We start from the raw sequence: 25,009 nt of genomic DNA on the forward strand, positions 1-25,009 counted from the left end.
GGTTTGTAACTTTCTTTTACTTTCTGTCTGTGGTTTACAATAAAAGTACAATAAGTACATTCAAATGAAGTAATATGTACATGCGTAACGCAATATTAATAGTCATACTTGTACGATTTTAATAATACCAATTATAGTGTAAATTCATGTTATATTATATCAATGTTAAACAGAAAATCCACCCTAAATCAGAATTTGCTGTTTTTTTGGCAACCTTAGAGGAGTTTTAACTCTATATTTAAAAACAGACACATTGTGTGTGTTATTTTAGATATTGCATTTTTTAGATAATTTAAATTTAAATACTTTCTGGCACAATAAATACAAAATTAATAAATAAATAAACAAATAAACCGAAATAATATTCCTAACAGCACGGAGAGAGTTTTGCCCCCCAATCAACTCAAATCAAATCACGTTTCTTTGTCACATACACAGTCATACACAAAGTGTAGTGGAATTATTATGAGCCTAGCTCCAGAAGCAACTCATGTAATTATTAGCATATTAACTCATTTATACAAAGAACCACAATTCATTTTATAGGACTATATTTCCTAATCATTTTGTAAGAATTTCCCTGCAAAGAAACACAGCATGTAAGCCTAATCTAGAACCAAGTAGGTAAAATAGAGACAGTGTTCTGAGAGATTAAAGAGTTTATCAACTGTTTTGGATTTCTAGAGGAATTTTAGGACAAATGCAAATGCTCAATTTAAATACAACTTGTGGGAAAAAAAACTGAACAGCTACCCCAATAACAATTTGAATTTATTATTTTTAAACAAAAAAACAATTTTTTCTAAACTGGAAAATTGACAATGAGTGACTTTAAATGCATAATCATGTCAATTAGACTACTTGTTTCAGTTGCAGCCATCATAGACAAGCTATGGAAGATTTCTGTTTTAGGGTGGCATTTCTCCCTAAGGGGAGGGGGGTGGTCACCTGATAAGAGAACAGCCAGCTGGGTAAACATGGCGTCTGTGTCTGGATGTGATAATTACATGTAGCGCTTCTGTCTTGTAATGGTGTTTCTGTTCCGCCACCGTCCCGCGCTGTGTCCCGGAACAGTAGCGTGCTGGACACGACGCATGAAGACATGAAGGACAGAAGGAAAGAGGCGCTTCACTGATGCTGCTTTAGGTGTTTTTCTCTCTGCACAGCATGCATGGTCTGATGCCTGCCCGGACCGTCTGATTGGCGCAAGATAATTGCTTTTGTTAACAGACAGACACTGATTTGTATTTCTGTCTAGGCGTGTACGTTTTCATTGCATCTGACCCAAATCAAGCCTCTTTGTTCCTTAAACGCAGCAGAATGGTCAGTCCGACTGCCCTCTATGTGGCAGCCCTCCACCGCTGTGCCCTGACAGCTGCTTTATGACTGTTACCGTGTGTTGTGTTTCTCATGTCTTGCTCAACAATATCACTATGATAGGCTCACCTGACGTGGTGGCTTTCACTAAAGAGGATGAGTTTGGGCAGACACCTCCAGACCCCTGGGCTCTCCCTGATGAGTTCTCTATTCCTCTCCATCCGCTGGCTGACTCCAACCCCTGGGCCAAAACCTCCTATGCCAAGTTCACCAAAGACTTCATCCTCATCTCTGAGTTCTCTGAGCAGGTGGGCCCTCAGCCTCTACTCACCATCCCCGATGACCCCAAAATCTGTGGCACCTTCGATCTCAACTACTTCTCCCTCCGCATCATGTCGGTGGACTACCAGGCCTCTTTTGTGGGGCATCCACCTGGCAGTGGCTACCCAAGGCTCAGCTTTGTGGAGGACTCTAGGGTGGTGCTGGGCGACTCCAAGGAGGGGGCGTTTGCCTATGTCCATCACCTTACGCTTTATGACCTGGAGGCGAGGGGCTTTGTGCGACCGTTCTGCATGGCGTACGTCTCAGCGGATGAGAGGAAAATCATGCTGCAGTTTCAGGAGCTGTCCCTCCGCTTCTCCCAGGCCTCTGAGAGTCTGAAGGCTGGGAACAGGAGAGCGTTTGCCAAGGAACTCCAGAGGAAGCTTAGAGACCTGGAGTAAGAATTTCAATACACCCTTTTAACTATGATATATGTGCTATTTTAATATGAATCACCTCAAATCATTTAGGAAAATATAAGGAGCAGAACAATTTGTGTGAACAAATGGTGAAAGATTTGGTTTTTCTGTTAATGCAGCAAAAGAAAAAAAAAAGTCCTATTTAAAGAAAAACATGACTGTTATTCCTTCTCCCTGTATAAACACATGAACCACTAACTGTTTTCTTCCCTTCAGGTACACTCACTCTGTGCTGCAGAGGGAGGAGGGCCTGCAGAGAGAGGCAGCGCCTCAGTGCATGTACTCTGCTCATGCTGTGGAGAAGGCCAACGAGCTCGCAAATGTGGAAAAGAGCATCTATGAACACAGAGACCTGCTGAGACAGATCAGCTCCTATCACCGCCGTCCGCGCCGAGATCCTCACGTCGTCAGCTGCCAGAAGTGCATCACTGAGTGCTTGAGTGAGTGTGAGCAGCTGTTGGACAAATATGCCAAGCTTGCCAACCCCTTCAGTTACACTGCCAAAGGGGAGACCGGGCAGAAGGGTCGGGCTGATGATGAAGGCGGTGAAAAAGAAGGAGGCGAGGAGGAAGATGAGGGCGTTAAACGCAGGTCGTCCTACACGCCGCAGCTGATCAAAGGTAAATCTGCAAAGTGTTTCGACAAGCGTCTGAAGACCCTGCAAGAGCTGTGCGACGTTACTTTCTACGAGGCCACCGTGGAGCTCCTGAAGAAAACGGAGAGGAGTTTTCGGGGGGACCTGTGTTACCTGTACACACGTCGCCTGGATAGGGCATTACGCAGGAAACTAAAAGTAACCAACTTCCTTTTTGAGGAGGACCTCGGTGATGATGATGATGAGGACGAAGGGGGAACACTAAGACCATTCTGTGCTGTGAGCCATGCTGTAGATAACTATACACTCTTCAACCCACTTCCTATTGTCATAGGACCAGAACCTCTAGAGCTTGATGCTTTGGAGCCACCAGATCCTCTAGACTTAGCATCTGAGACCAGCCATACTCAAGGGAGTGAGCTTGGGCTTGTGGAGAGCCAACTGGAGTCCTCCCCGTCAGACCAGACTCTGGAGACCCAGGAGAGCTCGGAGGAGACCAAAGGAAGCTTTAGCAGCGGTAATAGCGGGATGGGTCTTGCAGAGAGGCAACAGCATCTGGCTAATGGGAAGTCAGAAGCTCCCGATCCTGATTCTGACTTGACCCCTGACCAAGACCAAAACACTGACCTGGAGAGGGAGAGCAGCAGTGAAGAGATGGAGACCACTGCTGGGGAGGACGAAGGAGACGATACGCCCGTGTCTTTGCTGGAGGTGGTGTCTGAGCTGGAGGTCGGCAGGGTGGAGGAACGCGAGGGATTACGTGAGGGGCCTTGCGACATGGACTCCGAGTTGTTGGTTCCTTTAGACACAGCGTGCTGTATGGCCCAAGAGGGTTTCCTTCATGAGGCTTCTGCCCCAGAGACGGTGCAGCCCTGTCAAACACTGGTGGTCAACCAGGAGCCCCAAGCGCTACTTCCCCTCCAGGACGACTACACGGTGGGTTCTCCATCCTCAGAGAGCCCTGCAGCTGGGCTGGAGCTGCCTGCGGGGCACCTTGGAGACGCAGTTTCTCGTACATCAGCAGACGATGGGTCAGACTGTACCATGAGCGCTTCTACAGGGTCTGATCTCGGCTACGGCGGGGTTGTGACTCTGCGTCAGAGGAAGAAGGCTGGACAAGGAGCCTTGAGGTTTGTGCGACAGTACCCCTTTGCCATGCAAGCTCTATGGTGTCTCCTGAGCGGCAGAACCCTGGTGGTGCTCGGGGCAGATGAGGGGAGAGTCCGCCGACTGGTTGCTGCTCTGGCCCTCTTTGTGCCGGCTCCTGGGAAGTGTGGAGACAGGGTCCAAGCCTGGCTGTCCTGCCCCTTCACCCTCACTGATCTGCAGAGGTGGAAACTCATTGGACTGCAAAGGTATTTCCAATTTGCTTTTATATTTTAGGCACATTTAACCGACTCATAATACTTTTAATTATACATTATACAAACAATGATGACAGATGTTACTAACATATTTACTAAAACCTTGATCTTGATGAACACAAAACTTAAAGTTTCAGTTAGTTAAACTTAAAGACAGTTCAACCCAAAATGAAAACTGCATATCTCGCCCATGAGTACGCTTCCGCTGCAAAGTAAAACAGTGGCTGGTGTAAAAACAATTGTTCCTACGTGGAACTGCTCACTACCAGATCTGGGGATTATCTTGATTACCGTGTCATTATTTCTGGAAAGAGACATTGCTGTTGAGTGGGTTTTTTGCACTGTGAGCACCACTAGCGGAGGGCCATCGAGTTATAAGATATTATATCGGAGAGAAGGATCACATCTCTGCAAACAATATCTCCGGTATTTGGCAAACAATCTAAATTGATAAATAGCACTTCAGTAACGTCAGTTCCACTTCAGTTCCTTCAGTAAAGAAGGAAAACAAGATGTTTTCTTTATCAAAAATACATATTTTTGGGGGAACTGACCCTTTAAGAGAGTCTCCATCAATGTGAAATTTGAAAATGATGCTGCATTCCTCTTTGTAGTTTGTGCCATACCTTACTATACTGTTACTCATGTGGTCTGACTCAGTCCTTGATGACTCACAAAACCATCTATTCAACAATAAAACCTCCAGCCTCACGTCTGTCCTTGAACCTCTTCTTCTACTCATCTTGCTGACGTGTGGGCCCCATAGTATTCCACCATTTTGCATTTAGAGAAGAGGACATAGCGTCACAAACTAATTTATTTATTAAGACATTTGAAGGCACTGAGAGAGTAAGGACGAGGGGGGGTCAAGTGGGATTGTGATGTGTGGATTTTACATCTGATCAGCGCACCCTTGGGTGTTTTTATATATAATAACATTGATTCAGGATATTCACATACCGTAGCTGAGGCACTTTTGGTACATATCAAACTGTGGCTTTTCTTCATCTTTCCACCCCCACCTTGATAATGTAGAGCATCTGTGCAGACATATCCGTATGCTCATCCATGCTAAAGTTGATTAAAAAGAGGAACAAAAAAAAACATATTTTGGAAATTGAGCTTAATGCCTTAATTTAAAAAAGGAAACTCCAACCTTTTAAAGGACACCAATTTTCTTTGTGAATGAATAATGTATTGTAAAAAAATAAATGTTGTTCCTTAAATACACGGGGCATGAGTGTACACAACCGTACGTTTAATTCCCCTAGATACAGGCAATTTTTTATTTTTAAAGGCAAGTTATTTCATGGATCAGGATATTATGCATCCTGATAAAGTTCCTTTGGCCTTTGGATAAGGTTCCCTTGCCCCCCCTTTTTTTCATAATAAATACGTGCGTGTGTGTTTTTCCCCCACAGAGTAGCGTCCCCAGTGGGTTCCAGCATGCTTTACTCTCTGTCCCGCTACAGTCGCTACATCTCCATCCTGGATGCCGACCAGAAGACCTTGCGCTCTCCTCCATATCGTGGACAACTCCTTGCCAACATAGCCGACCACCGCACCTACATCCGCCGCGGCTCCACCTACTTCCTCCACCTACAGAGCACGCTCTGTCAACTGGCAGCCGAGGCCTTCCTGTTTACCTTCACCCACCACCTCCACCTGCCGGTCAGCTCCACGGAGGGCCCCGAGGGGGTGCAGGGCAGACGCCTCTGCTTCCTGCAGGAGCAGCTGGGGCTGGGCAAGGAGGACAGCCAGATACTGCTCTACCTCAGCCAGCTCATCACTCAGCAGTACCTGCAGCCCGCCACCGGGAGCAGCGCAGCAGCAACTTGTTTTAGTTTTAACTACACCACCAGCGTTTTATACAAAATCTGATATTACAATAGGAGGAGGATTTCCACACACGTTTTAGCCGAAATCATCTGTGACCCTTTGGTTTTTAATGGACCAAAGGTGATCTTAATAAGGTCTAAGGTAATTTTAGTTTCAGGATAAACTCTGCACTGGTTATTGTTTTATCTGTGTAATCTCTCTTTCTGCCTTGCTGTCTTTTTCTCCGGTCTTTCTCTTTCTTCTGTGTGCAGGAAAAGGAGAAATAGGGAGTTGTGAATGTCAGTCAGTGGTTCAATTTGCCTACAGTATATGTGTTCCAGAGCACACTCATGAACACAAGCATAACAGAGCAGACGGTCGGTTCCACTTATTGTCATGTGTGTATTTTTCCCCGTAATGGAAAGAAATGTGACTTGTGCTGGCCTGTTTAACCTCTCCTCACTACACGCAAACACACACACACACACACACACACAAACACCATGTTTAATAACTTAATCCAACATGGCTGTGTTTTGTAAGTGCTGAGCTGACAAGTTCAATCACAGCTCTGTGTTGTTAATACCCACCAATCACTAAGCAGTTTGTCAGCTATGATATCATCTCAGCTAAATATAAACATGTTTTTCAACCATCTCAACATATGCTGCCATTTTCTGCTTGTGGAGAACAGATGTCTCTACGGATTTGCCCGTGAAACCTTATTAGCACCCACAGACTTGTTACAGCTGGTTTTGTGACATGCTTCTGTTTTTGGAAACTTACACACAAGTCCAAACTTTTTTGTGAAGCCATTTTATTTATTAAATCTTTTTTTTTATTGTTGAATCAAATTTAAGATACATTCCTGCGGTAATCTAGTCTGGAAATCAAGACCCAAATCCGAAAGATCAAGGTTCTGGCATTGAGTAATGAAAGTTGCCCATCTCGAGAGGCGGCACCAAGCGTGCATTTGAAAATCTCACTGAACGCAATTGGATAACACAACGACCAATCACAACAACATGCAGAGTCACGCATCCAGAGTCCCATACGCTTAGCTGTCTACCAGCGGCGCTAACTGCTAGATTAAACTGTAGTCATCTGTTTAGCTCGCCTCTGGCCCGCCTATATCCGATACACCGATGTGATTGGTGCAGCTCGGCAACAAGGGCATAGTTAATGAGCAGCATTACTCGATGCCATAATAACGCGCTGAGCAAATTCAAATTTGTGCTCTCTTGAGATCTCTGGATTTCCAGGGCAATAGTAATCTTTATTTTGTTCCAAACTGGGACACGATATTTTGGCTGAGTAGATTTGACTTTCTGAGAAGGAAACATTCCCATATTTAATGGTTGAGATGCATGAGGAAGTGTATTTGTTTAGTGAACTGGACCCGGTCAGCCCCCACGTAATATTTGCATGTCCAGAAATAATGTTCTCACGATACATACTCACACATGTTGGGCCAGCTGCAGCCAAAACCTGTCACTATAAAGGGCTGGCGAGCATTTTTCATGGATATTACTCTCACAGTCAGGAACATTTTAAAGCTACTTAACCTAAATGTATTGAATTTCACTGTTGTCTTAAAGTTGTGCGAGAGTGTTGTGGTGTCAGCATGGGACTGTCTTGTGCCAGAGTGAATCACTGTGTTGATAATATTTCAGCTGTGTTGTATTGGGACAGTTTGAGGAGATGATGCTGTTTGTATATATTTTATTAGGGGGGGGGGGGAGATTACCTGTGCCATCAAAAGCAAAACTCTAAAGTTGTACCTTGAATTGGCACAGTTGCTTATTATTTGATGTCTTTTGAACAACCCTTGTATGAAATGAACAAAAACGTCTGTATTTATTACTTTAGGACAATTTGGATTATGACTGTTGTGATGAGTACGCCCTGATTTTTGTCTCTGGAGAGGATGCTGGAGAATTTCAAAAGTAGGAAACCTTTTAAGTTCTGTCACATTGGCTAGTAAAAACCCAATAAAGGAATTGGATAATGTTTCAGATCTTACTGTTCCTAATTGTGTGGCGTTAGTGCGGCAGCTGTAATTCTGTATCTAGAATGTTAACTGTACTTGTGGCTGCATGGTCAGAGTTTTAATGTGAAAGGTTAAACAATGGTCGCTGTCCTTCCCGCTACGAACAACAAGACACATTTAGATTTTAAGCCAGATGTTTTTATCTAACACCGTTTTATTTTTTAATTCCCCCTGATGTATTATTTCAGTCTGGTGCTTGGTATTTCTTTTTTTGCTGTATGGGATGTCTTTTTTATTTTTTAACAGCTTGAATAACACATTTTACTGCTAAGATGTTACGCTTTTTTTTTTTTTTTATTAAAGGTTTTATCTTTCTAATGTAAAAAGGTGAATGTAATCTAAATAAGCCATACCACAGTGTGCTTAACATGTCGTCACTCAGTGTCCTTATGTTGCCATATCCTGTCCGCCTTTTGTATTTCACCATGGGGGGGTGCTCACATTTACACTGGCTGTGGGACGAGGCTGCGTTGTTGCCAGTGATTTTAATAAAGCACGTTGTGAATGTCTTGACGCTTTTATGTTAAATGTTTTATTGGTTTAATCCATTAAATTATTTGAATTTCTTTCCTTTTTTCTGTCGTAGGTAACGCAGGCGATAGGTGATTGTGGTGAATCTCACAGTGAGATCATCATTAAACGTCAACACTGCCAACAGACTTGTCTGTGTGACTTGCTTGGCGATGATGGATGTGCGAGCGGTTGAGGTGTCGTGAATAATACATTCTCATCTGTGAAAACCCACTAATTGCCCTGCTGGAGAAGGCATGATGGTGAACTAAAGAAGCAGTAAATTAATGGTACAGGAACAAAATACAATAACATTGTCAGGGGGGGGGGCAGCAGCTGTGTGTGTAAGTCCCAATGCAAATACATTTTTCCACCTCGGTCTATGAAGAGAAAAACTGAAAACCTGATTTTGAACCATATTTATGGACGATATGCCTCAGATGCAATTCCCCACAGGGAAGAACCGTCCTATACTATTTATTATACATCGACAATGATGAATTAAAAATATGCTAAGACTGCTTTGTGATGTGAGCTATGTCTCTGCATGATTTGAGTCAAAAACATAACAGGGCCAACCAGAGTGACTGCTAAAGCGTCAGTAGGAAGTCACGGTATTCAGGCAAAGGCAACATGAACAATTGCTTTCGGGATTATTTACTTTTAATTCAACAGATTTTTTTTTTTTGTAGTGGTGATTGTTCAGACATACAAAGGCAAATATTTTAGTCAGAACGTATCAACGTCATTATTTTGGCCTTCTCAAACACCTGAATCTCAGCTTCATAGGGAACTGAGCATGTGCAGAGGTCACTTCATAAAGATCAAAACATAAATCCAGACAAGTGACAAATATTGATGTTTAAATCCAAGCAAAAAATACAAAAAACAGCAGGTAAATCAGAATTGTTTTATTGAAAATTACATTACAAGAACAATGATGAAGAAAAGGGTTTAAGTTTTAAAACTGACATTTCAAAACAACGCACTTCCCCCCCAACCCTCTTTAAATGAAATGAAACATTAGATTTGATTAAATTTAGTAAATTTGCTTCACAGTGGATATGACTGCCTGGAATGCCAGGCCTGATCCAGCAACATCTAACCTTACCTTCCTACTTTGAGCTTTTGGAGTTGGGAGCTTCAGTTAGGTATAAAACAACAACACAGAAAAACAAATGTAAGTAATACAATTTGGCCCCTCTCAGCATATTCTCCTCTGCTCCATGTTCAGAAGTACCAAATACTGACCCCTATGAGGGCATCTGAGGGTGATGATGGTAAAGATTAAGTGATTTCTTTCCAATGCAGGTGACTGATATAAACAAAACGTTGCCATGGGGTTTCAAGAGAACGCAGATGGAGGCTGGGTGAGCCCGAAGCCCAACAGAAAGTACACTGGACGCCCTCAAACTGCACTTAGCCAGAACACCCTCTGCATCCACAGTGGGTGCATTCAATGATCCTTCCCTGCAGAGAGGAACAAAAGAGCAGAATTTAGACCAGCAGGAAACATAGGGACAATGAGTCCATCTAACCGTCTGTGAATCTCATTTCTAAATCCGGTTTCTTAAAATGCTGTGCAATACAATAACAACTGCCACTCACTGAACTTATAATCAGTGCATTTAGAACATGTTCCTATCTTTACACTTGAGCAAATCTTTTAATTTGCACATTCTATGTAGCTTTACTTATTTGGACCTTTGTTAAGTTAACCCACTCAAAAAAATCTGAAATTCATGACAAATGCAATTTGTTTCTTTTAAACATACATACATACATACATAAATACATACATACGCTCTCACTTGGATAATTTGATGTTAAAATTGATTACTTAAATACTAATAATGTACATACAATTTATCATTCCTAGTTAAACAGTTGTACATTTTTGTTCCCAACTTGTATACATTTAAAATTATTTGTTCTTATATTCTATCCTATTATTATTTCATGTATATTGTATCCTATTATTAATGTATATTCTGTATGTGTGCTGTGTGTCTCATATTTTGCTGCTACAACACTGGAATTTCCCATTTTTGGGATCAATAAAAATCTATCTATCTATCTATCTATCCATCCATCTATCTATCAGTGAGAATCACTTAAATCCTGTCAGACTTACAACCTCCAGCTTGCTCTTGGGGACTCTGCAGATGCAGTTGGTTCCAAAGTTGGTGTCTCGTGTTTGGATGCAACGCAGGCAGCACAGGTTTTCATAGCCCTGCTTCTTCCACTTGGCAATGAGGTTCTTGTCTGCATAGCCTTCCTTTATACAGTACTCATACAGCTCTGTCAGGGGACACACAGCAAGAGAACACTGGTTCGGCATCTAGTAGACAGACACATATGATTGGGTTTCATCTTTAAAAAGGAAATCGCTTCTTGCAGAAGCGCTGGACAAAGGTCTTAAAGAAAGGGACTCCGGAAATGTTGAATTCTCACATGGGGAAATCAGGAAGTATGGGATGTATTTGCAGAAAATCTTGGCAAGTCATTTGAAACTTATGTTGCACAGATAAAATGTTATTCAAACAGATACCAAATATGTCCTACTGAGTTCTAAGGAAGGATTTTACTTAATGCTAAAGTAAACAGAAGAGGAAGAAAAAGATTCAGAGGAAATGAGAAAAAGACGTGAAGTAGGTGAACAGGTAGAGGGGGAACTCCGTCTACCTCTGCTGATGGCTTTCCTTTTGTAGAAGAGGTCGAAGATGTATCGACTCCGCTGATGATGCAGCCTGAAAATTGGCCAAAGGGACTCCACCTTTCGCTTTCCCTCATGAGGCTCGGTTTCAGCTGGGACACAGAGGAAAATCAGGAAGGTCAGCTTTGGTTAACAGAAAATCAAATCAAGGGTCTACTTCAAAAGTGCTGGATGGGCTTAAGGTCAGTCAAGTTCTGGTGGGGGACCTTTTCTGTAGTAACCCGGCTTTGTGTTTGGGGGACTAAGCTGGACTCCCTGGAGTCCTTGTGCAGATGTCCTTGGATTGTGGTGGCACCTGGATCGTGGGTGTTGTAGTTGCTGTGCATCTCTCTCTGTGTATTTGTAAAGTGTCCTAAGAAAATTCTGTTACGATTTGCCGATAGAAAAATAAAATGTAATTGAACTTCGAGCACTTCCCCAGTACCTTGTCTTTCGATTAGTCGATTAATTCATCTTCACTTGTGTATGCATTTCCAAAATATCAGCCGAACCTCGATCGCCAGCACTACATAAGGATACATCCTTTGTAAAATAAAAGTAAATGGGGATCTTTCAGCATCGAAAGATAATCTAAAGGGAGTGGTGAAATGATTTCATCGCCTAAAACTGCGTGCTGTGTTTGCAGCCCGACGCCCGAGTGTTGCGAGGGGCATCGGGGAAATCCTCTTCTAACTGCTTACCTTCTCTCATTTTCTGATCCAGCTCGTCCAAAGTGGGCTCAATGAGCTCCCAGCCGTCTGGGGGTGGCTTCCGACTCCTCTTTACTTTGGGCATTTTGCTCTGTTTCGCACAAATATAGAACAAAAAGCGCTCCGGTGTTTTCGTTTTGATTAAGCGAACTCGTCTCAGGCGCTACAATTTGACGTCACGCAGGGTCCATTATTCCTTCTCCCTCTCAGATGACGTCACCGCTGCAAACAAACATTCACCCCTTTTTTTCGGCTTATAATCGGTTGTTAAATCTTCTCTTGGACTAACACTGTATTTACGTTAATGTAATTATTAATTTAGGTCAGTTTACATATGTTTTATAAGGTTAGACAAAGGTAAATGTATTTCTGTTGCTCCTAGTATATTGCATCACTTTAGCACACTAGCATATTGCCTTAAGATAAACATCAAGATTTATGTTATTGTATTTTACCAGTCACGTTAGTTAACTGCGCATTATGTGAAAATATTTAAATTATTGAGATTGTAGTGACAAATATGCATACAAAATGCTTTAAAAATCGATGCATTGAAGATTTGTTAGAAGGCAACTTATTGAACTACTCAGAGTATTTCCATACTGTGAATTCAACCAGCTGTCAGTTCGTACTGCTGTTGTGACACTTGTGTTTTCTGTCAGTATTGAGTTGTTAGGAAGTTTGTAATAAAGGAGTCGTTCGCCAAAATGCCAAAAGGAGGTAAGAATACTCTTAAAACCTGCTACACTGTGTTGACAGTAGTTTTGTACATCTGTTACCTGCTGTTAGCCACCACCAACAGCAGCGACCCAGGCGACATATGCCTGTAACGGATCTGTTGTTTGGATGGTGTTCAAACATGAGAACAAGCGCCGACAGCACGCTAACACAGCGCTGTGCGTCTCTTGACGCCGGTAGGGTCCTGCTCTTCACACTGGGCAAATGCTAAGCTGTGTTATGTCATGGTTATTGTTGCAGGTAGGAAAGGTGGCCACAAGGGTCGCGTGCGGACGTACACCAGTCCCGAGGAGATAGATGCCCAGATGAAGGCAGAGAAAGAGAGGAAAAAGGTTGGTCGGGTGTGCATCCCAACACTGTTGAATCATGTAACACAGAGACTATGAGCAGCTTTGGAAGTAATGGTCAGGCTCTAAAAATGCTGGATCCTACACTTCCCAAAATGCAACTCTAAGGCATCTTTCCATCGGAAAGATCTGAATGAAGTGATCTTGATGTTAACAATAATTATAATAATAGCAGGGGAGGTAGAAAACAAACAATGCAAAACAAGACAAAAAAACAACAAAACAAAACAAAAACAGATTTAGGCACAGATGAAAATGGAAGGGGGGGGGGGGGGACGTGGTGCTACAGATAGGCAGAGGTGAAGAGATGGGTCTTGAGGGACTCAGAGGTGCGGATCTCTTGGGGGAGGGAGTTCCAGATCCTGGGATCTGCCCTGTAAAAGGCTCTGTCCCCAGAATTGTGGTGGCTGGACTTGAGGATGCAGAGGAGACCGGTTGAGGTGGATCTGAGGGACCATGAGGGTTGGCAGGGGAGAGGAGGTCAGTGAGGTATGAGGGGCCAGATTGGTAAAGTGCCCCTCTTTAAAGACTCTCATTAGCATTCACCGGCCAGAAGAGAGAAATTGGAAGCAGCTGCTGTGGTGTTTGAATGGAGTGAAAACCTGCACTTATAAATTGTGTATGTATTCCCTGCATGCCTTTGACCTGATGCATTGGTTTGAGGACATTCTCCTGTGTGTGGTCTCCTCATGTATGTGTTGCAGCAAGAGCAGGAAGCAGAGGAGGCGGGGGGTGCAGCGCAGAATGACACAGCAGAGGAAAAGCTACCTGGATCCGGATCAGAAGACAGCGATGATGAAAACTCAGATGTACCTCTGCACTGTTTCTGTCATTCCCTTGCTCTGTTACCAAACACACATTAAGAATGTATAATATTTTGTTATTATTAACTTATGTGCACCTATGAAGCACCTTGTAACGTCTTATGAATGTGATAACGTGGTCACATTGTTTGCTATATTCAAAGCACTGGCTTTATCTTGTGTGAGCTGTTGTGTGATGTGTTTGCAGAGGAGGAGAGCGGGTATAGAGGGCTTAATAGAAATCGACAACCCCAACAGAGTGGCTCAGAAGTCCAAAAAGGTGACACAGATCGAGCTGGACGAGCCCAAGCAGTTGTCAAGGAGGGAGAGGTGTGAGTTTGGTGTCGCATGCCCTGACATTTGGAGTAGAATGGAGCACTGATAGCTAGCTCCACTGTCTTGTGTACTATGTCCTAGAAATGTCAAAATGTCATATTTTAAAAAAATCAAATTGCTAACATACTTTAAAAGTGGTGTGATTGGGCTACACAAGAGAGAAGGCAGCAGTATCCTACCCTATGGAAAGCCCTGCATGTAACAGTTAGGGCAACAACATTAATCAGCTGATGAGGTGTTTTTGTTTTCTGACTTATTAATTCTCTGGTTCTCAATGTTTGATAATTACTTTCCTTATGTCACTTTCCCTGCCTTGACACACACACACACACACACACACACACACACACACACACACACACACACACACACACACAACCACACCCACCCACTGGCACAGAGAGGAGATTGAGAAGCAGAAAGCAAAGGAGCGCTACATGAAGATGCACTTGGCGGGGAAGACAGACCAGGCCAAAGCTGACCTCGCTCGCCTCGCCATCATTAAGAAACAGAGAGAAGATGCGGCAAGAAAGAAAGAGGAAGAGAAAAAAGGTAATCAAAACAATTAATAAAGAAATTGTTGTAAATTTTGAGTGCCCTAAGCGAGAAAACATGACACGATGTATTACCCGATATGGCCGTGGGGGGCATTCTCATCTCCAAAATCGAGCTCAGAGCAGCTGGAGGAGTCAAAATGAAATCAAACTATTCATATTTAGATGCTATTTTATATTTAGTCTTTGTGTGTTAACTGTGATTGTCCAGTTATTGCTTTGAAAAGTAGAGCAGCTTGTCTTTGCATAGTTTTGTTAGTGGCTCTGTACCTCTCTATTGGATTTGGGGAAGTGTAAACCCTCGAAGGCCCTGCCAAACACGCTATCCAAGGAAGTATCCCCGCACATTTGCCAAAATCGTTTTTTTTGCATTGGTAAGTCCGCATCAAATAAGCCTTTCCTCTAGTACGTTGAAAGGGAAAAAAATGTTCTTTGAAAGTACATTGGTTGTCCATGTAAGCCTAGCTGCCAAACAAGGTTACACTGTGTTAGAACCAAATACCGGTCTGATCTTAAGTTCTTTCTTGTCATACTTATAACACAAAGACTACAGAGCTCTAGCCCACAATACAAGAAAACAGCTGTTGTGACTTAGCAACAGTAACTGGGGGGGGGGGGGGGGGGGGGGGGGGGGGGGGGGGGGGGGCAGGCTTAGCGATAGGGCTTGGTATTGTTACAAAATGTTTTAATACCGGTTCCTGAACCAAACTTTTTTAAAATACCAATTTTGTAAAATGAATTTTAACAAAAAGAAATGACAACATTTACGGCAGGACACATTATGGTACAAATCTTTTCCCCCCAACTCCTTTTATGCTTGTGTGATGCACACTTTAGTCAAGCCTCTTGAAAAACAACACACACACACTTGAGCCCTTTCTCCATGGGTAACAGAGAGTTTTTCCTGCATGTCTTTTGAGGCGTGTATACAGCCAATCACATGCATCATTAGATCTTGGTAGAAGCATGCTGAATGCTTATTGGCTCACCTTAGGTTTGGACTTTTGGGACGGAATGACATGCATTTGTCAATACTCAATACTATAGAGGCAGTTTGGTCGGTGCCTAGTATGGAAGTTGGGTACCCAGCCCTAGTTGGAGAGTGTAACCAGTAAAGTGTAATATGGTTGGCCTTTCTACACGGAGAGCTCAGTCCCAGTCTATACTTCTACTGTATCCCTGTCCATGCAGTGGGTCAAGCTGATTGTGTCTTTTGTTTTCTGCCTACAGCAAAAGATGCAGCGGCAGCAGCGGCGAGAGGAATAAACTCCCTCTCCATGAAATGATGCAGAATATTTATCAGAGGCGTTTTTACACGTTCATGGACTGGCAAAATATATATTTGACTATTTTTGAAGGAAGAATGTTGACATTACTGTAACATATGACCATTTGGAAAATGGTTGCGGAGACAGCAGTGGAGAGGGGTTGTGTATATTTGGGCATGGAATAATGGCCTCGTTAATCCCTCCAGGAAGTTAAGCTACAACTGAGAATACAGCGGTGTTCACATAGACCTGGAATGAACCCCTTCTAACCTATGATCTTGTACATGGTATTAATAATGATATTGTACAATTCTGACTTTGCTAACTGAGCTTTGCCACTATGTTTTGGGCTCTTACGTTGTATATAACTGATTCACGAAAATATTTCAGATTAATATAATGGAACGAGTTAAATGTGCACATTTATTTGCTTTATTTCCCTGTGAGAAAGCTTTCACAACTGGTTTGGAGCAGGCCTTATCATCCTCTGGTGCAAGAGTTCATGTTGGATCCACTCATGTGGAAATGAGTTGAGTAAATAGAGCAAATGTTTATTTGGGAATGTTAGAAGTAGAATCGGGCGTTGCAATGAAGGCTTTGCAGCAGCATTAGAGGCATGCAATGCATACAAAATAGAACTGAACAGTTATATGAATAAATAAATTATACATAAATAATAAACCCCTTGTGGGTTAATGTGGCTCTGACATCAGTAGTAGATAAGATGAAGAAAATTAAAAGAATTTAGGATAACTGGAGTTAAACGTTGGTGGGCCGGTATGTATAAAGTCTCAGAGTAAAGTTTCAGTCGTAAGTGAATCAAAATTCTAAGAATTATACAATTATGCCCATGAAAAGTTCATGACTTTAATTAATTTAACCTAAATCAAACCAAATGTTCACGGTAGTCTGATGTCATCACAATGTAACATCTGTATCAATTATGATGTATTATCATATGATTTTGATAATATGTATCACTTTGGTTCAGCTGTGAAATGCAAGAATTCAGGTGAGTTTGAACTAGAATAAATAATAAAACCCAGTCTAATTACAAATTTAAAAAAGTCTTAATATATAAACTTGCCAGACTATAATAAATCATTCATTTTACATAAAAAATGTAATAGGACCTTCAAAGATTGTTCTTTTTAAAATGTGTTTATGAATACTATTAGTATATTGTCACCATAACTCTAAGATAATTATCTTTCATAATAATTCCACTTTCCACAGATTTTAATATATATAGGCATGCAAGCACTGGCTACATTGGGAAATGAGTAGCCCTGGTGTGTGAATTTGTCTAATAAGCCATATAATGATTATTTATAAGACATAGTATTTAAACCAAATTCTGTAACCAATCCGATTCTGTGACCTGATAACAAATTCCAGCTTTATTAGCAATGCAAATAGCTTTAAATTTCTGTTTTTGGTGGTTATATAAAACATATGCAAACAGGAACAAACTTCACGGGACATGTGACAAACCAACAACCCTTCATAGTACTTGGTATCATACTTTATCATAAACTTTATCACTAAACTGTTAGCCGACTTTTTTCGATAACGTTACAAACGATGTTGACTGACTTCCGTTTACAGAAATACACATTTTAGTGTATGATAATGAAAAAAGAAAAATATGTCCCCACTGCGAGCAGAGGGTGGCGGTAAAGTACCTGATATGCTGAATTAACATCTAAAAGAAGAAGATCGAGCGCGCGGATTGGTCAGAAGTTTGGCGGACTTTAGACTTTGATCCTCTACTGTCTCGTGTATCTGTAGCGGAGCGTTTTTAGCCCGTGGTCTGGTTTCAGTCCAGTTGGACTAGTGACAGCAGCGTGTCTCACATCAACTGGTGAGTTAAATAGCTAGTCAATGATTCATAGTCACAAGGAAACGCAAACACAATGGGAATGTTTGCGTTTGCAGGTTGAAATAACTCAAAGAAAAGTGTTTGCATTTTAAACGTCTTATTTGGCACTATTTATTTGATATATTTGCTCTCCCGGGGTTTTGTAATGGCAGCACCGACCTGACATGTAACCATAACGTCAGCAGTTTGCCAGCTAGGAACTTTAACTTTACGCTAATGTAAGGTGCTTTTTGTCAAAAGTTGTTCGTTTTTAACGCAAGAGATGCATTTTCACAGCTAACATATACAAGTTTAGCAAACGTTTCCACTTTACAATTGGTGTATATCCTCATTGCTGCTCAGAAAATAACGGTAACTAAAGTACTGCCTCGGCTAGCAGTCAGCTGCATTAAACTTTATTTTTGTCCCCGATGGGAATTGTTTTTACGGCAAGGCGTACAGTATACAGAATATAACAACCTCAGACAAGCAGGACAGAAGGGTGGGAGGAGTTGTCCTAACTACAATAACAGGACAATAGGAACAATTGGAGAGGGGACTGAGAGACGCCATGGGGCAGCTACAGACTGAACTAAAAGCAAATGAAAAAGGTAACGCTGGGTCTTTAGTCTGCTTTAACATTTTCAGTGGTGCAACAAGACTTAATGAGGGACCAGCCTCTGTTCCAGGTCCTATTGGAGCTGAGACAGACATGTTGAATACACAATTAGGACTGCAACTAACGATTATGTTCCTTATTGATTTCTCTGTTGATTGTTTGTTTTCTTGATTAATCGATTAGTTGTTGTTGTGGTCTATAAAATGTCAGAAAAGGGTGAAAAGAAAAGTCAATTAGTGTTCCTTAATGCCCAAGATGACGTCCTCAAATGTCTTGTTTTGTCCACAACTCAAAGCTATTCAGTTTGCTGTCACAGAGGAGAGAATAAAATAATACATATTCACAATTAAGGAGATGAAATCAAAATTACAATTTTTTTCCCCTAAAAAAAAAACTATTACAAACCAACAGAAATAGTTGATTAATTCAAAAGTTTGACAACTAATTGAGTAATCGTGGCAGCTGTATACATGGTCAACATCTCCATATTCTACAATCAAGACAAACCACATCCTATGATCAACTAAACTATGTACTTGGTCTGGTGAGTTAGGACTGCCTCCTCCTGCCTGGCCACGAGTTCACAGGGGAAATGGCTGTGGGAGGAAGTAGGGCTGCTCGATTATGGACAAAAATCATAATCACAATTACTTTGGTCAATACCGAAATCACAATTATTTAACACAATTACTCATTGACCTTTGGAAATATATTGAACTAGGACAATATATCGATTTTATATCAATATCGTGATGTGTGACTAGATATCATCTTAGATTTTGGCAGGGCTGTCGTCAAGACCACCTTTGTCAAGTCCAAGACAAGTGCAAGATCAGGACTAGTCGAGTCCAAGTCAAGACAGAGTCCAAGACAAGACTGAATCCAAAAAGGTTTGTGTCCGAGGCAAGACCGAGTCCAGGACAGAAAAACGGTCTTATGCATGACAGTATTGAGACAATACTTTTGGGTTTTACTTTCCCTCCAATATTATTATCAACATAATAAAGGCACCTGGACTCGGTCAAGACCAAGAGCCATATTTTGCAAGATCAGTGGCCGTGACCGAGACATGTCAGAGTCCAAATACTAGCGAGTCCGAGTCCATAGAAAAACGGTCTTGAGTCCGGACTTGAGTACTACAGCCCTGGATTTTGGATATATTAATGTCATAATATGACACATGTGTTGTCTTTTCCTGTTTTTACTAGGTACATTACAGTAGAGTGATGTCATTTTCTGAACCTACCAGACTGTTCCAGCTGTTCTGTTATTTGCCTGTACCCGCTTAATCGTTACATCCACATTACTGATTATTATTTATCACAAACCCTATTGTGTGAATACTTTGGGAAAGCAATAATTGTCAATCCAACAATATCTTTGAAATATCGATATTAAAGTAGTTGGTCAAAATGTTGTGGTATTTGAATTTCTCCATATCGCCCAGTCCCAAATTGAACTTAAAAAAAACAGTGAAGTCAATCTTAGGAGTTGAAGGATTATGTCTAAATTAATAATTTAATAAACAAAATGTAAACATAACAATCACCAACCGTTACAAATCACACACTGGGACATATGAACGCGTCCAATGACAATAACCTACTTTCTCCTTAAAAACATTCTACACATGTGCAGTCACGTGACTTGGCCGGACCAGCCGCGTGGAGAGCTCAATGGAGGATAACTCGCATACCGAGACAGAGTCAACTAAATACTTGTGTCCAAAAAACCCACACTGTCTCTCGTCTGGACATTTTTGCTTTAGCTGATTTAGAGCAACGTGATTTATTGTTATCGAGGTAAATTGTGCAATTAATCGTGACTTTGACTTATAGGTCATATCGTGCAGCCCTAATAGTAACAATTAAAAACCGTCTAATGTGACAGATGCATTGACTGCTCTGAAGTGAATTTTAACGTCAATGTTAACGTAGACAGGACGGACATCCTCAAATAAAGATTTCATAATTGTAAACTGTATTTATTTACAACTTGATAGAATGCCTTTTATTGTTGTTATACACATGTACGAGATTGAAAGCAACTCCTTCTCCAGTGTTAACATGTACATAGGAGAACTGTAACAACATGGAATTAAGTACGTAATTAAACATTGCACAGTAGGTGGGTAGGAGAAAGTCCAGGGTTTGGGGGTAAGATTAAAAAATCAAAGCCAGAGTGGAAGCTGTCCTGGGTGATGTTTTCTGCACAGCTGAGGCACCGTGAGGTGTAAATGTCCATCAGGGAGGGGAGAGGGCAGCCAATGATCTTCTGTGCTGCCTTTACTACTCTCCCTGTCTGCCACGGTGCAGCTGCCGTACCGCGCTGTGATACAGTACGTCAGCAGACTCTCGATGGACGAGCAGTAGGTCAGCAGCTGGTCGGGAGTCCAGGTTGTGCTTCCTCAGGACACTCAGGAGTACTGTTTGTATTATCTGAGTTGCCTAATAACCGTTGTTGGCAGTTTCTGCAGTTCATTTGTTTATCTTTCTGTGTGATGGTTCAAAGTTTAACTGGTGAGGCCATAGCACTGCTGCATGTCGTAATGGATCTGTACGTCAGCTGCACTCACTGTATAATTGTTTTACTAAAAAGATTTTGTCTCACTTGGACACTGTTTCTATGTCGTTTCAGATTTCCACTGTGAGTGACCAGAGAAACCGAAGAGCATGTCTTTAACAAATGGCCACACTGTGAGCAAAGAAACATGGGTTTCGCACAACAAGATGATGCTGGAGCCTCTGTCAATCAATGACTCTGAGGTTTGTGTTCAGTAGATTTTAAGAATGAAAGGTCTTATTTACACCCATGTTCTGGAGACTGAAGTGGTGATTCAGTGAGAACTTAAAGGACAATTTGTGATTTTTGGCTATACTTTGCATGGGGTTGGTGTAAACATTGCCGTTGTCCAGAGCTGCAACTAACAATTATTTTCATTTCTGTTCAATAATTATTGCATATATGCATTTCTTTCACTTAAGAGCTTGTGGGACTAATTGTTATTGTCAGTATTACAGTAATAATAATACAGTATTGTGTGTTTTTTAGGTGTTCTCCATCATAAAAAAAGAGAAGCACAGGCAGACGTACGGTCTGGAGCTGATAGCTTCTGAGAACTTTGCCAGCAGAGCTGTTCTTGAGGCTCTGGGTTCCTGCATGAACAACAAGTACTCGGAGGGATATCCCGGCCAGAGGTACAGGAATTTATTAAATTAGTTCTGAAATCCAAATGTTTGATTACATCCTATAAGTGGTGGGTTCTGCTTTCTCATGCCTGTTTAATAACAAATATGTATATCAGTAATAATCAGTATGATCCATGTGGCGTTCAGGTACTATGGTGGTACCGAGCATGTTGATGAGCTGGAGAGACTCTGCCAGAAGAGGGCGCTGGAGGCCTATGGTCTGGACTCAGCAAAATGGGGTGTCAACGCGCAGCCGTACTCGGGTATCAAGTAGTGATTAAACATGTAAAATTCTGTGAATGTTTGGTGTAGAGACTAATTGAAGTGATCAGGGTTTAGACTTTCAAACTCTCCCTTTTTCCATTTGCCTTACTTTTGTAAATGCTTCCCTGTCAGGTTCACCCGCTAACTTTGCCGTCTACACGGCCATTGTGGAGCCCCATGGCAGGATCATGGGGCTGGACCTTCCTGATGGAGGTCACCTGACACACGGCTTCATGACTGAGAAGAAGAAAATCTCAGCAACGTCCATCTTCTTTGAGTCCATGCCGTATAAGGTGCAAAACAATCAAATGTACAACACACACTAATCAAGGAAGTCCTTAACAGTTGGGCACAAATGTCTCAAAGATGTAATAACTGTACACTATGCAATATAGTATATACTGTAATAATTAAGTAAAGGAGACTTGATAAACGATGTTCTTCTTGTGGATGAAGTATTAATATCATAGATTGGCAATATATGCAGTTCAAACTGGAATATTGAAGTATAAAAGGGACTCTTCACCCCAAAATCATGGGTCCTTTTAATGACTGAGCCACACCAATTATCTTATTTCTATTAATTTTGGCCCTGATTGCACAACATTCAGCTGACATTTGCGAAGTTTTACCAGACAAAATGGATTGTGCCATCAACCTACAAAGGATTCATATTGCTGAAGTTGTATTGTGCTTATGGGCTAGCCATAATAAGAAAACAACACATTGCTATGATGATGCAGATGCATATAAATGCCTGCTGACCACAGAGGCAGCCTATGGTCTGGGAGCTCCAAACCGCTCTGGAAGATAGGGCTTTAGAGACCCTTAACAAAAACCCTTTTGATTGAAGCATTTTTGGATTTGACCTGTTATGTAATTTTATTGGCCCGTCCCTTGACCTAGATAAGCCATGGCCCTCTGGTTCCAATCAAGAAGCGTATTACAATTGTGCTCAGCAAACTGGCTACATGTACAGAGTGTTAGGCAAAACGTTTGGGGTCAGCAAGACCACCATGTGCTTATGGCGTGTGCGGTGCCATACAAACGGCTACCTACTGGAGTGGATGAGACGCATGAGATCTTGCTTCGTAACTCCTTACAGTGGCTTTCTGTAACACATTTTATGTTTGGAGTAGTTACTTCTTGATAATGGAGTCCTGGACTAATTTAAACAAGATTAGTCCACATTAGTGCAAGTATGTGCACATGGCAATGGCCTGCGGCTCCTCGTGAGAGCTGGGAATGATAACAAAAGGCTAATTTGATGGAATCTGGGAGTAAAATCAAACAAAACATTTGAAACAAAAACATTTTTTTTACAAACTTGAAAATGTAAACCTTGTAGTTGTCTCTTATAGGCAACTTTACCTCATCATTTCATTAGGATGATGTTGTATCAACACTGCTTTTCACGGCGTCCCGGCTGCATGTTGCTGTTTCGGCGTATTTGATATGACGTGGTCTTCTGTTTTTAGGTGAATCCAGAGACTGGCTACATTGACTATGACAGACTACAAGAAAACGCCCGGCTGTTCCACCCAAGACTCATCATTGCAGGTACAAGTTTACTTTCACACATTTAACCAAATCGATGACATGAGGAGGGGTGTATATTCAAAGAACCTGAAAACGATCCCATTCACCTTCATCATTTTCCTTCTCCAGGAACAAGCTGCTATTCCCGCAACCTTGACTACGGCCGCCTAAAGCAGATCGCTAATGAGAATGGTGCGTATCTGATGGGAGACATGGCTCACATCAGTGGATTGGTGGCTGCTGGAGTGGTGCCTTCACCCTTTGAGCACTGTGACATTGTTACCACGACAACGCACAAGACGCTGCGTGGCTGCCGCGCCGGACTCATCTTCTACAGGAAAGGTAGAAATTGAACATGCATTTGCCAAAACAAACAATGGTTTTGTTTTTCTTTTCTTAAATTGGAAATGATTTCTCCAGCTTTCCATTTTTCTTCCCTCTGTGTTTCTATTTCCCTCTCCCAGGCGTGCGGAGTGTGGATGCCAAGGGGAAGGAGACTTTGTACAATTTGGAGTCTTTGATTAATCAGGCTGTGTTTCCTGGGCTGCAAGGTGGACCACACAACCACGCTATTGCAGGTACACCTCATCGTTTTCCCTCTTTGACTTAGTCCCCTGTTTCATCTTGATTGTCATTCAGGTGTGTTAGCTTCTATCTCATGTAGGTCATGTTTTTCACCGGCTGTTCTCAGGTGTTGCTGTAGCTCTCAAACAAGCCGTGACACCAGAGTTCAAGGCCTACCAGATGCAGGTTCTTGCTAACTGCAAAGCTCTATCCAGTAGCCTTATTGACCACGGCTACAAGATTGTAACTGGTGAGTGCCACTCCAACAAATGAAATTGAAACATATATTTTAACATCAGTTACCATTGTGCAGAAGCAAACTGTATTAATCACACATAAAATGATGGCAATAACAGAAGAAACTTGCAATAATAATTAAGACAATTTTTGAGATGAAGATCTTAGATAATTTTCTACTAATTACAAAATGCTAAATTATGAATAATTTACCTCAAATTAACCTAAACATCCATAAATCCCTACTGATTTTTCATGTAGATTCAAATAATTAAAACCATATGTACCTTTTGATAAACAAAGGCTAATGACATACCATGCTTGATGTTTTCTTTTACTAATCATACAGTAGAAAAGGGGCCGTAATAGCAGCAGGTTTCTTATAGCAGTTCCTAGCATCATAGTCTTTGAAATTCTAATAATATTCTAATAATATTCTCTTCCTGTGTAGGCGGCTCTGACAACCATCTGATCCTGCTGGACCTGCGCAGCAAAGGAACTGATGGAGGACGGGCGGAGAAGGTTTTGGAAGCCTGTGCCATTGCTTGTAATAAGAACACCTGTCCAGGTAGAGAGATAGAGAGCGAGAGAGAGACGATACGATATACATGGCAGCTTTGTTTGTGTGATTAAGTTTGTGGCAAAGTATTCCTCAATGTAGCATTAGATGTGGCCATTGTTAGGGATGATTGTAAATGCCCTTTCCCTAAAGAGGGCCACTCTTAATGTTTCCACATGTGTTTGTATAGGAGATAAGAGTGCTCTGCGCCCTAGTGGTCTGAGGTTTGGCTCTCCAGCTCTGACCTCCAGAGGCTTGGTGGAGGATGACTTCAAGAAGGTGGCTGAGTTCATTCACAGCGGTAATCTTTTAAAGTACCTCTATTCTGTATGT

At 41.8% G+C, this 25,009-nt stretch overlaps 4 protein-coding genes across 5 annotated transcripts in view; 3 read left to right on the forward strand and 1 right to left on the reverse strand.

Moving 5' to 3' along the window:
* The first annotated feature begins 940 nt into the window (after nt 1-940).
* On the forward strand, nt 941-8,541 carry smcr8a (Smith-Magenis syndrome chromosome region, candidate 8a). The gene is made up of 3 exons (XM_034894283.1): nt 941-2,035; nt 2,274-4,007; nt 5,438-8,541. The coding sequence occupies exons 1-3, from the start codon at nt 1,383-1,385 to the stop codon at nt 5,895-5,897; spliced, it is 2,847 nt and encodes a 948-aa protein (XP_034750174.1). The 5' UTR covers nt 941-1,382; the 3' UTR covers nt 5,898-8,541.
* Nucleotides 3,875-25,009, forward strand: part of shmt1 (serine hydroxymethyltransferase 1 (soluble)) — a 21,914-nt gene continuing 779 nt past the window's right edge. The window contains exons 1-11 of one of the 2 annotated variants that reach the window (XM_034894288.1): nt 3,875-3,885; nt 20,963-21,090; nt 21,377-21,522; nt 21,661-21,776; nt 21,910-22,070; nt 23,256-23,337; nt 23,446-23,658; nt 23,781-23,894; nt 24,008-24,130; nt 24,569-24,685; nt 24,867-24,977. In XM_034894288.1, the coding sequence (XP_034750179.1) occupies nt 20,998-21,090; nt 21,377-21,522; nt 21,661-21,776; nt 21,910-22,070; nt 23,256-23,337; nt 23,446-23,658; nt 23,781-23,894; nt 24,008-24,130; nt 24,569-24,685; nt 24,867-24,977 (1,276 nt within the window). In that variant the 5' untranslated portion in view covers nt 3,875-3,885; nt 20,963-20,997. Of the gene's footprint in view, nt 3,886-17,618; nt 17,710-20,962; nt 21,091-21,376; nt 21,523-21,660; nt 21,777-21,909; nt 22,071-23,255; nt 23,338-23,445; nt 23,659-23,780; nt 23,895-24,007; nt 24,131-24,568; nt 24,686-24,866; nt 24,978-25,009 lie in introns of those variants that run through there. The other variant, XM_034894287.1, reaches the window with a different exon arrangement.
* Nucleotides 9,291-12,015, reverse strand: bud31 (BUD31 homolog). Its single transcript, XM_034894294.1, has 4 exons — nt 11,791-12,015; nt 11,080-11,202; nt 10,529-10,695; nt 9,291-9,864 (listed from the first exon to the last, which is right to left on the reverse strand). The coding sequence occupies exons 1-4, from the start codon at nt 11,882-11,884 to the stop codon at nt 9,814-9,816; spliced, it is 435 nt and encodes a 144-aa protein (XP_034750185.1). The 5' UTR covers nt 11,885-12,015; the 3' UTR covers nt 9,291-9,813.
* pdap1b (pdgfa associated protein 1b) lies at nt 12,292-16,271 on the forward strand. Its single transcript, XM_034894293.1, has 6 exons — nt 12,292-12,519; nt 12,778-12,869; nt 13,589-13,693; nt 13,896-14,017; nt 14,424-14,575; nt 15,808-16,271. Exons 1-6 carry the CDS (start codon nt 12,507-12,509, stop codon nt 15,861-15,863), a joined length of 540 nt encoding a protein of 179 aa, XP_034750184.1. The 5' UTR covers nt 12,292-12,506; the 3' UTR covers nt 15,864-16,271.

Source organism: Etheostoma cragini, chromosome 15, assembly GCF_013103735.1.
Source record: "Etheostoma cragini isolate CJK2018 chromosome 15, CSU_Ecrag_1.0, whole genome shotgun sequence".
NCBI lineage: Eukaryota > Metazoa > Chordata > Actinopteri > Perciformes > Percidae > Etheostoma > Etheostoma cragini.

Bases quoted from the DNA above. Each gene is read 5' to 3' on its own strand.
- smcr8a (XM_034894283.1), top strand. From the start codon at position 1,383: ATGACTGTTACCGTGTGTTGTGTTTCTCATGTCTTGCTCAACAATATC. The intron at 2,036-2,273 runs GTAAGAATTTCA...TCTTCCCTTCAG, and splicing joins AGGAAGCTTAGAGACCTGGA to GTACACTCACTCTGTGCTGC. The intron at 4,008-5,437 runs GTATTTCCAATT...TTTCCCCCACAG, and splicing joins AAACTCATTGGACTGCAAAG to AGTAGCGTCCCCAGTGGGTT.
- bud31 (XM_034894294.1), bottom strand. From the start codon at position 11,884: ATGCCCAAAGTAAAGAGGAGTCGGAAGCCACCCCCAGACGGCTGGGAG. The intron at 10,696-11,079 runs GTAGACGGAGTT...GTCCCCTGACAG, and splicing joins AAGGAAAGCCATCAGCAGAG to AGCTGTATGAGTACTGTATA. The intron at 9,865-10,528 runs GTAAGTCTGACA...TCCTCTCTGCAG, and splicing joins CCAAGAGCAAGCTGGAGGTT to GGAAGGATCATTGAATGCAC.
- pdap1b (XM_034894293.1), top strand. The intron at 14,018-14,423 runs GTGTGAGTTTGG...CCACTGGCACAG, and splicing joins CAGTTGTCAAGGAGGGAGAG to AGAGGAGATTGAGAAGCAGA. The intron at 14,576-15,807 runs GTAATCAAAACA...TTCTGCCTACAG, and splicing joins GAAAGAGGAAGAGAAAAAAG to CAAAAGATGCAGCGGCAGCA.